Genomic DNA, 16,855 nt, shown 5'->3' on the forward strand with positions numbered 1-16,855 from the left:
AAGTCGGTGGTGACCCGATTCCTTTGGGCTGGGAAACAGGCGCGGGTAGCGTGGGATAAGTTGATAGCACCTGTCCAGAAGGGAGGTTTGGCCCTGCCTGATTTTGAGTTGTATTATTATGTGGACTATGCTAGCTATTTAAGATATTGGTACAGGTTGGTGGCTGAACATAGACATGTTGAGATAGAGAGGTCGATTGCTTCCCCGGCTTTGCTGAGATCAGTTATTCTGACTACTCATGCTCACTCTGGTGCGATTCGGAATTTGGTGGAACTAAAGTGTAGGGCGTGGTATTGGCTAGAGCATGTCCCGAAAGGGGGGATACTTTACTCGCCGGAGCTTCCGATTATATACATTCCGGTGGTGCCCGTGACTAGTGAAGCAGGCTATGTCGCTCTGACAAAGCGGCTTGGACTCACCAAGTTTGCGGATTTGTTCCCGGATGGTAGGTTTGTCACTGTGGAGCTCTTGAGGGGCAGGGGGGCCTTGTCTGCGTTGGACATATTTCTGTACTATAGGCTGCGGGTATTGCTGCAGCGGCTCTTCCCGAGTTTCCCAGAGCAGCCTCGAATGACCGAGCTACTAGATAGGGTAATCCGGGGTGACTTGGATCGGCGGCTGCTTTCGGGGCTATACGCGACTGTGTTGGGAGCTAGGGTGCAGTCCGTGGTGGTACCGAAAGATGCATGGGAAAGTCTGCTGGGCAGGGATATATCGGAAGATGTTTGGTCGTATTGTTGTGAAGGCACAAGAAAAGGGGCTATCAACACTAATTTTAAGCTTGTTCACTTTAAATATTTGCACCAATATTATTACTCTCCAGCGCAGCTGCATCGATATTTTCCCCACAGATCTGCGGCCTGTATTAGATGTGGGAATGAGCCTGCAGACTTTGTCCATGTGGCATGGGATTGCCCATCGCTGGCTCAATTTTGGAGAGGGGTGTTCGATGTGTTAGAGCAGGTTATGGGTCAGCGATGTGCTCCAGATCCGGTGATGGGGCTGTTGGGTTACACTGCCCAGATACCGAAAGGGTTTCGGAAGTTAATAAGCCTCTTGTTGATCCTTGCCAAGCGTAGGGTAGCTATGGGGTGGGGTAAGGGCACCGCTCCGACGATAGATCAATGGTCTCAAGATATTATGTACTGTAATGACATAGAGCGGCGGTGGGGTGTAATATCTGGGAAGGGTAGAAATGACGTTCAAATTTGGGATGCGTATACATCATATCTTCTGAATAAGGATGGCGGGGTGCCGAGCACCACATCATAGGCGACCTCAAACTTTTTGATTATAAAACTATTGATGGGTGGAACCTAAAGAGGGGGGCAGGGTTCGGGTGTTGGAATATTGGGGAGTGATGTTGTAACTGTTGGAAAGTTGAAATACCAATAAATAAATTATAAAAAAAAAAAAGAAAAACAAAATCAAATGTTTGCAATTCCTCGGCTTTTCAATACATTTCCCAAAGTCATACCTGATACCAGCAAGATAGTTGCCCTGCACTGCAGGACCACTTTGACAAGGCAGTTCAGGCACAGCCTCAGTTGGTGGTCAGTCAAAGCCCACCTTGTAAAGGGTGCTCCTTTCTAACTGCCCACCCACCAGGCTACCGTCACGGCAGACGCTTTACTAGAAGGCTGGGAAGCCCACTTTCGGGACCAACACTCAAGGGGTCTTTGGACTCAAGACGAAAAGCTACTGCACATCAATCTGCTGGAACTGAGGGCGATTTATTTGGGCCCTCAAGTCTTTCCTCTCTTTGATGACCAGGAAGATGGTACAGATATTTACCAATAACACCACGTCGATGTTCTACATCTGCAAGCAGGGAGAGATGAGATCCCTGCAGTTGTCCAAGGAAGAAAGGGCTTTGCAGCATGTTTCTGTTTCCCCTCCACCTGCCGGGTGTCCACAACATCTTAGCGGACTCTCTCAGCAGGGAGTTGTGCTCTTGCCACTAGTGGGAACTGTACAGCAATCAACTTCACTAGTTGTTCCAGACTTGGGGCACGCTGAGGTAGACTTTTTTGCAACCTATGACAACGCACTGTGCAAATGCTTCACAAGCAGGTTTCCCCATCTGGCAAACCTGGGGGATGCCTTTTTTTTGTTTCTGTGGGAAGGGAAGTTCATGTATGCTTTTCCCCCAATCCCATTGGTGGCACGAATTCTCCACACTTTCAGACTATATCTGTGTACACTGGCCGAGACAGTTCTGGTACTCGGGGCAAAAAAAAGTCTCGGGAACCAGTGAAAAAGTGGCACACAGTTGCAAAATGCAAATCAGTCCTTTCGTGAGAGACTGTTTGAATAGTTCCCAAGGGGGGAGTCTTTTCATAAAATGTGATGCAAATTGTGCATTTTAAAGATATTTATTCAGCAACACTGATCAAAACGACTAGCTCCATAGTTAAGTAACTCATCAATCTAGCCCACATTGGCCCAAAAAAGTGGCACAATTTGACCAAAAAAAAAAACGGTCCCACAGCAGCAGTTTGCATTTTTGGTTTGGGCATTGCCCTGTAGGCCAGTCTGAGCCTGGTACTCTGACTTCTTTGCCCTCTCGTCAGCAACTCCACTCAGGTTGATACTACACCTGGGTCTGCTATCCAGGGAGCAGTGGTTCACCATGACCCGGCCTCACTCAATCTGATGGCCTGGCTCCTGAGTTCTGATCTATCACTCTACCGCAAGGCTGCCAGGAGGCCTTGACTTGTGCTAGGGCCCCGTCCACTTTGGCATATTACAAAAGTAAGCTAAAGCGTTTTCAGGTATGGTGCAGAAGCCAACATCTGCAGCCTCACACATCCGACCACAGGCATTTTACCATATTTACTGTCCCTGTCGCAATCTGGTTTGGGACCCTCTTCCATCAATGTGTATTTGGCCTCGATTTCTAGATACAACCGGTCACCTGGCGTCCCTTCGCTCTGGTCACACCGGCTGATGGAAGGATTTATGCGTGAGTTGTTCAGGTTTTTTACACCTGTCAAACGTCCAGCACCATCATGGGAATTGAACGTTGTCCTGTCTAGGCTTATAAAATCACCTTTTGAGCCTCTGCACAAGGCTTCCCACAAACATCCCTCTTGGAAGACTGCCTTTTTGGTAGCCATAACATCGGACAGGAGAGTGGGTGAGATCGAAGCTTTTTCTAGCAAAGCTCCCTATTTGATATTTCACAAATCCAAAGTAATAGTATGCAAAGTATTGTTTCATTACCTTAAATTGCATTGTGAAACCTAGGCCTTTCTCCCACTATTCAGGATTCTCAAACTTGGGTGTGTTTTTGTCCTCCCGTTTAAAAAAAAATAAATAATAAAATAGCAGTTCAGTAGTTCTGAATTGGGAGTGTCACTGTCTTGTCCAACTGCCCAACCATCTCGCTTCTCGCTGTCCTGTCTGCTTGCACCCTGCTTTGTGTCCTTTTCTAGTGTTCTCCCCTTCCCTCTCCCTTCCTCTTCTCTTCTCTCCCTACCTACTCTATGGTGTTCTGTCGCTCTTATTTTTTCCAACTGCTTCTCTATCGACTATCCTGCCCTTCTCACTAAATCTGGAAGGAAGAAGTTTAAAAAGGACATCCTGGTCTCCAACCCAGGCCTCCCTATAGCTGACATCTATACCAGTGCCTCCTCAAGGCAAACTTTCACCGTTCCGTCGCAAGACCTATGGACCCTACATATGGTCTCTGTGCTCTCTCCTTTCTCTTCTTCTCCCATTAATGGTGGTACCCAGTGGGATGCCCTACTGGCCTCCTTCGAGTCCTCTAAGGTCATCATTAATGTCTGTGAATGGCACCATCTTGGTCCAAGGCCCTCAGGCCATCCTCTTCACCTCTTTGATAGACGCTTCCCGCGCCTCATCAATTTCCTTTCCTCTCCTGCTGTCCCCTCTCTTCCCCCCACAGCATCATCGCCTCCCCCGACTGCCTCCTCCTTGGCTACCTTGCCCTCTCCTTCCCTCTCTGCCCCCCTCGGGCTCCTTCTACACCTCTGTAGGGCGTACCTCTGATTTGTACCCCTCCCGGAAGTCCTTCAAGGGTGGCAACCTTCTCCATATTGCCACTCTTAACTCTCGCTCAGCTGTCAAACATTCCTCCGACATCTGCCGCCTCCTGGAGGAATTGCACCTTGATGTCCGTGGTCCCACAGAGACCTGGTTCACGGCCAGCTCTGTCACGAGCTTTGACACTCTCCTCCCTGATGGCTACAAGATCCTCTCCGCTCCCAGGTCCAACTGCCCCGGAGGGGATGTAGCCCTGATCTTCCCCGAGTGGATTCCTGCCTCTATCATTCCAATGCAGGCCTACTCCTCTTTTGAATGTCTGGTCTGCAGGCTATCTCTCACCCCTGGCCATTCCCTTATTGTGGCTACTATCTATCGGCCTCCTGGTGAGATCTCCTCCTTCCTCTCAGAGTGGGCTGACCTCTCCTCTTCACTCCTGGCCTTGACCACTCAACTCCTCCTTCTTGGTGACTTCAACATCCACCTGGATGCCTCTTGTCCTCCCTCTGGTACTCTCTCTCCCTCTCTATTCTCCCCTCTGGCCCGACTCACTGTGCAGGGAACACTCTGGATGTGTTAATCTCCACAGACCTGCTTCTTTCTATCCCTATCCCCACTCCTCTCTCCTGGAGTGATCACTTTCTCCTTTCCTCCCATCTCACCCTCTCTACCCCCCAGGCCAAGCCACCTCCATCGCTGCGCCCACCTTCTTGATCAATCGACCCATGAAGCGCGTGTCAGTCGAGGCTTTCGCCGCCACTTTCTCACCCGTTGGATGACTCTCACCCTGACACAGCCCTTTCCATACTCCACTCTGCTATATCTGATACTCTTGATGTTCTTGCCCCTGTCAAGAGAATCTGCATGAAGCCTAAAGCCATGTGCAACTCCTGATATGACTCGGACCTTGTCACCCTTAAACATAAATGCAGAGTGGCTGAGAGGAAATGGCGCATTTCATATACATCCTCTGACAAACTGACCTGCCGCCCTGCTCCAAAGGCAATACCGACTCTCTGTCCTCACCAAGAAGAGAGCTCATATCCAAGCCTGCGTCTCTGCGGCATCTAACAACTCGACTGAACTGTTTAAAATATGCAAGGAACTGGCCAATCCTGCCGCAGTCACTACCTCTCCTGTCCCTTCCCAGGCCCTCTGCACGGCAGTGGCTTTTCACTTCATCTCTAAAACTCAGGACATCCTGTCCTTACTCTCCTCCTCTCCCCTTCCTCCCCCCGCTACTCCCTGCTCTTTCTCTGGCCCTTCTGCAGCCACCTCTCCTCCCTCCTTCTCTGCCTTACCCCTGTTCTCTGCTGACAAGGTCTCTAGACAAGTCCGATCTATGAAAGTCTCGTCCAAACAGGTTCACCCCTGCTCCTCCAAAACCATTAAGGACCACATTGACTCTCTGGCTCCTGCCCTGGCCGACTTCTGCAACCACACCTTCGCCACTGGAGTCTTCCCATCCCCCCTGAAGCACTCCCTTGTGCACCCTCTTCTTAAGAAACCCTCTGCGATCCCTCCTGCCCGGCTAACTATCGCCCAATCTCCATTCCCTTCCTGGCAAACTCCTAGAAAAGCTGCCCATCTCCCAGCTCATTCTCCACACTGAATCTGTTGATTGCCTCCATTCCCATTAGTCTGGCTTCAGAGAGGCCAGAAGCACGGAAACTGTTCTCCTGAACATCCGTGGAGACCTGCTCTCCAACCATGATTCCAACACCCCCTGTGTCCTCATCTTGCTTGATCTCTCTTCCGCCTTTGACAGTCATTCATGCCATCCTGCTCAAATTCCTCCGTGATAACCTGGGTATCACCGGTCAGGCCCTGGCGTGGCTGACTTGTTTCCTCTCTGACCGACCCTCCCAGGTGCAACTTGAGTTCTTCCTCGCCGCAATCTTTTTCTCTACCTGTGGTGTCCCCCAGGGTTCTAACCTCTCTCACTGGTTGTTCAACCAATACTTGGCACTACCGCATTGCCACCTTATGCCCCAACTTTCAGTGCTATGTGGATGACACTCACCTCATTTTCAGGCTAGCCTCGGCCACCCCTTCTCCGTCTCTCATCACTGTCTGTCTGCCTGCCATCCAGGAGTAGTGTTCCGCCAATGACCTCTGCCTTAATGCCAGTAAGACTGAGATTCTCCTCATCAGCACCCCACTCTCTCCTTTCCCGTCTCTTTCTGGCCAGCCTCTCTTGGCCCTCGTCCTGCTCCCACCTGCAAGGCTAAAAACCTTGGGGTCATCTTCGACTCCACACTCTCCTTCTCTCCTCACATGTCTGTCGTCTCTAAGAAGTCACACTACCAGCTGCTCCTCTTCAGAGGTATTCTTCCTTTCCTCACCTTCCCCCAGAAGCTCACTGTCTCCAGAGCTCTAGTTCTCTCTAGGCTGGACTATTGCAACAGCCTCTTTCTAAATCTGCCTGCCTCTACTCTCCGCCCTCGGCAACTCATCCAGAACAGGACTGCAAGACTTGTCCTTGGGCTCAAGGCCAGGGATCGTATCGCTCCAGGAATGAAATCTCTGCACTGGCTCCCAGTAGCTGCAAGGATTAAGTTCAAAACCCCTCTGCATTGTCCACAAGGCCTTCTGGGGCCTGGGGCCTCAATACTTTCAAATGTCTCTTTCTAAATATCTTCCTTCTCGAGCCCTGCGCTCATCCGCCTCCAGCTCCCTCAGGGTCAGTCACTTCTCCAAGCAACGAGTTGGTGGTAGATCTCTTACCTCGGCTGGAGCCTCCCTCTGGAACAACCTCCCTGCATCCCTGAAACTTGAAGAGAAACATCTCCGGTTCCAGAAGAACCTCAAAACCTTCCTCTTCGCTTCTGCTTTTTCTTCTCCTCTCTGCTGTTGACTTTCTGACTGAAAATAAAACTGCACTGTTTACCTGGCCACCTTCTGATCTTGGGCCCAGGTCCCTTGCCCTACTAGTCGCACACCTGCACTGCCTTCCTGGCAACCCCTGCACTTGGGGACTGTTTCTGTATCCCTACATCCCACCCCTGCACTTGTCACCTGCTGGCCATACTTTTACTTACTGTTATTTATTCTATTTATGTAATGCACTGTCCCCTCCCACCCCGCACTTCCCCACTTCCCTCTCACATGCACTTGTACGATTTGAATGACACCTGGCGTAGTAGGATCGGTATCTGTCTTCCCTCTGTTCCCCCTCCCTTGCCTCGTCGCGTCTTGAAATACTTGTGTATAGGCGCGTTATAAATGCCATATCATATCAATAACCTTATGTTTATGCCGAATGTGGCTTCCACCTTAATGAACCATTGGTCTTACCAGTGTTTGGCATGCCTGCATCGCCGGCTGAACGGTCATTGCATTCCTTGGACGTAGTACATGCCCTTAAGTTCTATGTCGCTTGTACAAAGTCTTTCCGTTAAACAGACAAACTATTCAGGACATTTGGGCCGCCTGGACCGGGGAAGGACTGTGTCTAAACCTTCAGTGTCAAGGTAAATTGCGGCTTGTATTTCCTTTTGCCATTAACATGCTGGCAGACTGCTTTTGGGCAGTCCCCAAGCTCACTCCACCAGGGCAGTGGCAGCTACTACTGCTTTCCTCTCTGGGATTCCGATGCTGGACATTTGCCGGGCAGCCACCTGAAGATCGGTGCACACGTTCACTAGATTCTACTGTGTCAACAGGGATTCTGCGGCACAGTCCAGTGTTGGCCAGTCGGTTCTTCAGAACCTGTTTGCGTGAGGTTGGTTAGTCTCCAGCGGTAGGTTCTCTGCATAGAGTTTGCCTCCGCCCGTATGTAATGTTTTAATACTGCTTTGTAATCTATGCACAGCATGTGAATCTATGCAAGATCCAATGTTGAAGAAGGAATACGTTACTTACCTGTAACTCCTGTTCTCCAGCATTGGTATCTTTCATATATTCACTTGCAACCCTCCGGCCTACCCCTCTTGCTCTTCTTCTTTGGCTCATACTGCCACTCACATGCACTTGCCAAAATCTGAAGATGGTCAACAGAAGAGGAGCTAAGAGAGATGTTATTGGCTGTGGGCAGTAGGATCCAAAAGTGACATTACTAGAGAATAAAAGTGACTGAAGTTTACGTTTAAACTGCTCTGTTACCGATCATTCCCGCCAATCGACAATTCACAGCAAGTGAATCTATGAAAGATACCAATGCTGGAGAACAGGAGTTACAGGTAAGTATCTTATTCAGTATGCATTACTTTTAGGCCCTCATTTACACAAACAAGTCTTGTAATATTTGTGTTGATGTAACTGACAGGTTGGCATAGAATTGTATGTGTTATGATGGTAGTGCTGTATTAAATGTTGATTTGATAGCCTCTGAATTGCAGTCAATTGCCAGTTTTAATGTTGCGATTTGTGGTTGTTTTCTTGGTAGATTTTTGAATCTGAAAATTCAAGAAGGTGAAGCTCACAACATTTTCTGCCCTGCGTATGACTGCTTTCAACTTGTCCCTGTGGATGTCATCGAAAGTATAGTTTCTAAGGAAATGGACAAACGATACTTACTGTTTGATATTAAGGTAACTGCTAAAGCTGTAAACTGTCATTACATTACATTGTTTAAAGTCCTTTTGTCGTTGTCCTTTCATTAAAAGCACTCCTGTATTTTATATTTTCCAATAACCAAATATTAACATTTCTTTTTATTTTCCAGCAATTATGTATTGGGATAGCCACTTAAATCTGCAATATTATGATTTAAGTTTGCATGTCAAGGAAATGCAGTTGTAACCATAATATTGCATAAAACATGCATTGATGTTTCTAAATGCTTTCGGTGCATGCTATGCCACTTCATAGGAGAGAACAGCCCAAATCCCCCTTTTCACAGTGTAAATTCAGAATTCTTTTGTGTTTATGGGCCCCTGTGAAAGCTGAAGTTAGTTACTGGTGCATGTGTCCTCTGGATTCCCAATCCTTTACATGTAGAAGCACTTACATTCTTTTCTTATAATTCAATCTTCCTGGGTTAAAGCTAACAGCCTCCTAAATAAACTGGTGCCTCTGAAGAATATTCCATTCTGTATTTGGAGACTAAACCGAACTGGAAAGCATCAAGTGTGTTGCCCCATGACAGTGGCATGTTTCCCCTGCCCAGACATGAGGCTGAAATCTCTTTTTGCCCTCTATTATTTTTCTGAGTTAGGAGGGAACCCATATTCAGTTTCTATTGCTGAATGCCTAATACTCCTCATAGAAACGTTCTCCATATCTTCATTAAAATGGTGCCTACATCCTAATGCAAGTGGTGTTGCGAGAAGTATATTCAGGTGGTGGAACAACTTTACCCCATCCGGCCATCCTTCATATGGTGTGGTACATTATCATCTGTCTTGTTATGATGAACAGAAACTATACAATTACTGTTCCTCCCCCCTTCTTTAACCAGAAACGATCTGCATGCATGCATGGAAGCAACACCAATTTTCCTGTTGGGATATCTTGATATCTACATTATTTACTAAGACTTTACCTGCTCAGAGTACCTGCTCAGAGATGTGACATAAGACTCAACAGAACACACAAATCAGTAATCTAAGTTCAATACATGTATTAACATAGTCCGTAAGGAGTTTTAAAATGCCTTCTGGTTCTAGGGGGGGGAGTCCTAAACTGGGTCAAATCAATGTCTTTGGGTCCTAACAAAGAAACTACTGATCTTCTTTAGGTTCCATAACTACATACATTCAATACACTTCTAATAGCACATATTATATTCACAATGCTTATGGTATTTGTGAGACTATATTTTGCCGCTGGCCACCCTGCTTGGTCCAGATTCTTCTTGTCGTCTTTCCTTGTGTCGGACTTAAAGCTCTCAGCAAGCTCTTCAATTCCTCTCTCACATCCAGTATTTGATGTTCTGTGGTGTATCTGTCAGTACTCACAAGAAAGTGATAAGGTCATTGGCGTTCTTGTGATCATCGAGCTGTTGTCCACAGAGTATAGTTCAATAACCTTAATGTTAACCCTTGTTAAGGGTCTCCTCAAATGAGGGCAAACTTTCTTATGAGACACCAATCTGTCCATATCGTACAGTGATTCAAATGAAAGAGCAAGGTACCGCCAGGTATACGCTGAGATTAACCACTATTCCTTTTATAATGTGTGTAATTCGGGATTTAATAGAATACTAACCTTGATAAGTGAAGATCGCCAAACTAGATATAAGGTAGATGTCATTGGAATTTCTATTGTCGGCCTCAAATGAATGGCAAGGTGATCCAAGAATTGGAGGAAATGACTGAACGGAAGGGATGGGGATATTAGTGGGTTAGTAAGGACCTGCCCCCGGGAGGAACAAAGACACACTAACGGAGGTGGAAGGATGAACTTGATGAAGCGTCACTGCATTGCGTTCAGAGTTATGTGCACATGATAGGCAAATGCCAAATGAAGATCCGGAAAGTAAAGGGAAAATTAAATAATTCCAAAAGACATTCCTTGGAGACTTGAGCCGGGATAGATTTATATGCCGATAAGCAGAGTATAGATTCAGGGCTAATCCAAACAGCAGTCCATAAGCAGTAGCGGAGGTCATGCAACATGCTGGAAATAAAGTACAAAGGAGAATCCAAAAGGCAATCCGTAAACCGGAGCGAATGTCGAGCAACGTGCAGACATGCCAACATTCCGAAGCCCTGAAGAGGGAGATTTCACCACCGAAATCGGGAGAATGCATAGTCTCCATAGGAATGCATTGGGGATATTGTTATTTTAGGCGGGAGACAGTAAAAAATAGCACTGTTTTTAATGAAAAAATGGGAGTCTCCCGCCTAAATCGGGAGGGTTGGCATGTATGAACGTGCTGTAAGCAAAGTACAAAGGGGAATTCAAAAGGCAGCCCGTAAACAGGAGCGATGGTCGAGCAATGAATCTGGTAACGGCAAGCAAAACTGAAATGCTGGGTACTAACTTATGTTTGTTTATTGAACTTCAATTGGAAGCACCGCCGTCCCGATGAGGTTTCATTTTATGCCTGATTGGATATACACGCTGATGCATCGCCGTGCGTCGGGTTTCCCCAGCAACGGAAACGACTATGTGGTATCCTCCTGCATTCCTGGTATTGGTGAAGGCGCCATGGAAACAGCCAGGAACGCAAATGGGGATACACTTACCCACGGCACTTGCGCAACGCTGAAGGCGTTTTCCTATGAACTGTGACAGTATCACTCCGCAAGCTGTTCAATACCTTTCCTCGAGTCTCTCCCAGCAAGTATATGTTCTTTGCTTCCTTATGGCTTTTACGGTCTGTGATGAGCCCTCCATCAACAACAGGCATAGGTGGTGGAAGGGCCTTGTTTAGACCGCTTTTTAACCAGTATCATCACCTCCTGACTTACTCATGCCTCCTTTCCTACCAATCTCTAACCTGGGCTCTTTTATAGCGCTCCCGATTACCTACATTATCAATAACCATCCTAATTAGTTTTTACTTGAGTATTTTGTCCCAGGGTGGCGATTGGTTATTCCCCTTTCTCTGTTGGCCCCTTCAGGCGTTTCACCCTTTCCCTAAATAAAGGTTGTCAGTTGTGGCTACTCAATTGTCTCACTGGAAGTAAAGTGGATCAATTGCAGTTGGCCCCGTTCCACTCAAGGGTTTAAACCCGTTGACTACCCTTTTGAAGTCATTTTGGAAGTGTGGAGTCAGCTCTGCACCGAGATGTCTTCTCTCTGCTCCAACTATGTAAGGGATCCTGTCAGTTTAGAATGGTATATGTGTTTATTTCCATATTAACAACATAGGTAAGAAAAATCTAACTTATTTATTTGTAGACAAATATATATTTTATTATTGCCACTATTTTTTCATTTAAAATTGACTTATGACTAATGAAAATCCATCCGTATACTTCACATAAACATTTGTGATGAATCATAAATTACAGATGCATAGACAAAAATGAAGAAATGCCTTCACCTCATAAACCCAATAGGTGACTTCCAATGGTTAAACACAAACACATACATAAGCTATAACTAAACACAATCATAAGTTGTTGCCTGCACTATTCAAAGTGCACAATGGAACAAAAGAAATGAATTCCTGTGGTTCCAAGCCAACTGACATGTTTCTGTCATTATGCCCACAGTGCCGACATTCCTCACGGATTTCAAATTTAGCAGCATTTATACTGATGGCATATTCATCCACATTTCCAATACAATTTTTATTTTATTTTTTTTTATTTTTTTTATTGGTTAAACATATTTAAACCTTAAACATTAGTTCATTACTCCATTATTTCATTATTTAGTTCATTTTCATTCATAAGAACCATATCCATAGTTTGTTCCCTCAACTGCACCTTGTCCAATCAATTGGCCAGAGGTAGTTAATGAAGGAGTTATTTAAATAGTTATTTAAGTAGATCTAGTTTGCCTCCTTAGAATTAGAATTATCTCTAGGTCCAATATCCTCTTCCTCCTGGTCCAAGTTTAATAGTTCAACAAATTTTAATGCGTCAAGGGTTCTGCCGAACTTATCAACGGTCAGGAGCCGTTCCCAGTATTCTTCTTCCGTCTCCTCAGTGATGTTGCTCGTGTAATTACCCAAGTAGTTCTCCCTTTTCGATTTCAAGGCCAGGCAGGATAACGTTACATGTCTGATAGTTTCAAGTTGGTCTTTAGTTTTGCAGAATCTACAGCATGCAGTTGATTTTTCAATTTGCCTTCTTTTCCATTTTACCTCTCTGCAGTGCCAGATGTTAAGTTTGCAGCGCATCAACAGATCTCGGTAATGGTGAGAGGGGAATTTCAGCAGGTAGGGTGGTAGCATATTCAAACCTTTTTTTTTCCCAGACAATATTATGACATTGATTTCTTTTCAATCTTTGCTCCTGTGTTTCGTCCCAGTCCTTTTCCCGGATGGATCTTTTGGCTTTATCTGGGTTTTCCTTTAGGGTGCCTTCCGAAAGGTTTGCCTGTTTCAAGCTAGCTTTGCATCTTATTTTCCAATTTCGAATCATAGTATCCTCATTTGGTACTTCCCTCTGCATTAAGATTTCAAATGGCTTGGATGGGTTGTTGAGGATACACTTTCTATACAAGGATAGGGTTTTCCAAAGAGCAATTGACGCCACAGACTGAAGCCTGAGCTCTGTTCTTATGAGCTCCACCGGTAGCGATGTCGGACGGCGCAGGATCTTTCGCCAAAAGTAGGCCTCACATATGTTCCAGACGTCCCATCTCAAGGCTAAGAGTGCTTCAGCACCATACGTGATGACCGCCACCACTTTTTGCTTGAAAAAGGTTACTATTGGAGCTAGGGAAAATTTGCCATACCTGCGATGTAAGCGGATTCCTTGATTTGTCAGGGCCGTTAGTTTTTCCCGAATCAATGTATAATGTGCTTGTTCGTTACAATTTCTATTTATCATTATCCCAAGATACATTGTGGTTTCCACTTCCTTCAGTTTTTCATTTTCCAGAGACCACGTCTGAGATTTTTCTGCAGATTTTCTTCCCTTGCCAGATCTCATGGTTAGGATCATAGATTTCTTGATGTTGATCTTCATGCTGTTATCTTTTAGATATTTATTGAATGACTCAATCCGTCTTTGCAGGCCTATTGGCGTCTGGTCTACGAATACCGCGTCATCCGCATATAGCATCCACGGTATCTCTCTTCCGTTTACCTTCGGCGGGAATTCACAAATCTGCTCTTGGGTAGTCTTCATGTCAGCCATATACAATACAAAGAGGAAGGGAGCTAACGCACATCCCTGTTTAATTCCCATGGAGGTTTTAATCTCCCTAGGTAGTCCTCCGTTTCCTGTAATTTGGACCTTGATTGAGGTATCAGTATATAGGGCTTAGATGGCTTCCAACAGGTCCTTTGGACATCCCTACATCTTCAATTTTGACCACAGACGTTCTCTATTTATTCCATCGAAAGCTTGTTCGAGGTCGATGAAAGCTAAATAGAGTTTTTTTTCCCTGCTAAAGTCTTGGCCTTCAGCAGGTTAATCAAAAACAAATTCAGAGCGGTACCTACTCCACTAACGAAGGCTGTTAGCCTTTCATCCAAGATTTTAGCCTGGGTGGCCCATTTTTTTAGATCCCTTAATAGAAGTGATGCAAATAGCTTGCCAATTGAATCTAGGAGCGCTATTGGCCTGTAATTCCTGGGGTTTCCCCGATCTCCCTTCTTGTAGATCGGTACGATGTAAGCCTCCGTCCACGTGGTTGGTATTTGTCTAGCTTTTTTAATCTGTTGCAATAGAGTATATATTAGATTAACCCAGTCCTCACAATTTTCTTTCAGCAGCTTGTTGGAGATACCATCTGGGCCTGCTGCTCTGGAAGTACTGAGTTTCTTAATTAGAATTACGATGTCATCTCTATCAAATTCCAGTGCCCATGGTGTGTTGTCGGGCCTTTCATTTATCATTTGTCCCTGGATTTCTCCTTCATATAGTGCAGTATATTGTTGGAACCAATTTTCCTCTGAGACTTGGTTAATTCCTATAGTCGATTGGTTATGTTCCTTGTTGTTAAGTAAGTCCCATGTACTTCTAGCATTATTCGTTGATATTGCGGCTAACATTTTCTCGGCATCCCTTTGCATTCTTAGATGACGAGTTGCACGCAGCCAATTTTTATAGTTTAGGCGACACTTCTTCAGTAGTTCAGGTTTCTCTATACGATTATCCTTCTTTATACATCTGAGCTCTGCTCTATATTGTTTTCGCCTAGCCACTAGCTGTTCATCATACGCATGTTTTTTTTTATTTGCTTACTTTTGGTAGGGTCATACTTGATCTCGTAGGCTTCCAGTAGCCATTTATACTCGACCACCTCCTCATCTTTGGTTATTGCATCTTTATAACCCTGCACCAATTTTGGAATTATCTGTTTTTTTTTTAGTCTCAATCGGTTTCTTCCCCATGACACCTCAGTTTCCATTGATCTTTCACTCGCTATAGTAGACCTTATTTCCCAGGCGAGTTCAATGGCTAGCAGACAGTGGTCACTACTTGTTTGTTTAATTATTGTGAAGGAATGTATCCACTCCAACGTGTTTCCTCCAACAAAACAGTAGTCAAGACATGCTTCTGATTTTCCACTGTGCCATGTATTTGCTCCCAGCAAGTCTCCTTTTGTCTGGCCATTTAACATCTTCATCTCACGAATTCTCATTTCCTTCATCCATGTTTTTTCCTTTCCCAGTAGATGTTCTATTTCTTTAATTTTACCCTCTTTGTCCAGCAATTTGATGTTTAGGTCACCATTTAATAGTATCAGTTGATCTTTCTCCTCCGACATGGATTTATCAATTACGTTCATAATTGATTTTAAGTAGCTCACTGGTCCTGTCATATTTTCACTCCAATAGGTATTTATCAGAATCATTTGTATCGCAGTTTTCATGTCATCTGCTTCAGGTCTTATTTTTAGTATTTGTACGTGTGGATTCGGTTTGTGGTGTTCTAACACTTTTAGTGGACTATCCAGTTTCTTTAGTATCATGAGGCCTCCAAATAGTCTTCCCTTTGGTCCCTTGTGCACGACGGTGGAGGTGGGACGCACCCGGAGGCATCCGCAGCTGATCCGGGATCTGGAGGTGGCGCCACGAACGCACCGCAGAGTTGGATGCCGGCGCGAGGCCCGCAGAACGAGGGGAAGGACTGAGCGTGAGGGCCCCCACTGCAGTGGGAGCTGCTTGGTGTGTTGTGAAGGGTGATCTGGAGTGCCAGGAATTGGCGATAGTAGTGTGCGGGAGGCAGGCGAGGCCTCTCACTGGCGCATGGACTCCCACAGGCTGAGGGGCAACGTGGCGCCCAGGAGGTAAGGAGGTGCAGGCCAGGGCTGGACGACCTCCTGGGAATCGAAGGTGTCATGGGAGGAGGCGGGAGTGCGGCTGGGGAGAACCCCTGGCATACATCGGAGCCCCGGAGTGGCCTTTGGCAGCGGGGTGTCCCCCGTGTACCGCAGGTCCCAGCCAGACCGAACAAACACACGGGGCCCTGTTGGGAGAGGAGGGCCCCAGCGGACCACACTGAGGTGCAGACACAGGGGCCTTGGGATTGGTCCTTCCCGCGCTCAGCCTATGGAACAATAAACACTGCCACAGCTACGACGGGCGTGCAGTTAAGCGGTTTGAGGAGGGAGAGGTGAGGTGGGAACCCTGTGGGGGAGAAACCCACACCTACAGGATACTACTTTTTATATTCAACCGCAAATATTTCTCTATGGGATTTTCCCATTGTTCGAGGCTACTGTCTTTATTTATTTAATTACGATAGCCTCGAACATACCGCCGGTTTATTTAATTATTATTAATTCCCCGGTTGGTATTTTTTGCCAAAACTCGGTTCTAAAATGGCGTTTGTGTTCCCTTCTGTGACTCCAACCCAAGTCGAGCCCTTTGTTCCACTTTTTGGCGGGCTTCTCCACAGAAGCCCTCCAAAGTGGTGCCAATCTGTCTGGGGTACTTAGGAGGGGTGGAGGGGGATTTAGGCACCCTGGACTGAGTTGCCTAGGCAACTCAAGTCGCACTCCGTCCTGATTGGCCCAAGTTGTGAGCCGGCCGGCTCACCACTTAGCATGTTTGAGTGACAGCTAGGCTGAGTGAATGGGGGTTTTCTGCATAAAAGCAGGGCTTTGGGGACTGGAACTTCAGAAGTCGCCACAGGACCTAAGAATCCGAAGAGGGAGAAGCTGAGCCGACCTGCCACAACGACACCACCGGTGGAGCCCTGCTGGACCATCTCACCACTTTTCCCAACGACAGAGGAGATCTCCCGCCGGAGAGTCTTCTTCCTTTGACTGGTGGGGTTAACCAGTTTCACCGTCTTTTCGCCTTCCCGACGCATCTCGTGGCCGCCTT

The 16,855-nt window shown here is 46.3% G+C and overlaps 1 protein-coding gene across 4 annotated transcripts in view; it reads left to right on the forward strand.

Annotated features, from left to right (window-relative positions):
* The window catches only part of ANKIB1 (ankyrin repeat and IBR domain containing 1), a 2,153,692-nt gene that overhangs the window by 613,569 nt on the left and 1,523,268 nt on the right, over window positions 1–16,855 (forward strand). For all 4 annotated transcript variants that reach the window (XM_069648430.1, XM_069648432.1, XM_069648433.1 and 1 more), the window contains exon 8: window positions 8,396–8,540. In XM_069648430.1, the coding sequence (XP_069504531.1) occupies window positions 8,396–8,540 (145 nt within the window). The remainder of the gene's footprint in view (window positions 1–8,395; window positions 8,541–16,855) is intronic.

Source organism: Ambystoma mexicanum, chromosome 2q (assembly GCF_040938575.1).
Source record: "Ambystoma mexicanum isolate Mex_15411 chromosome 2q, UKY_AmexF1_1, whole genome shotgun sequence".
Classification (NCBI taxonomy): Eukaryota; Metazoa; Chordata; class Amphibia; order Caudata; family Ambystomatidae; genus Ambystoma; species Ambystoma mexicanum.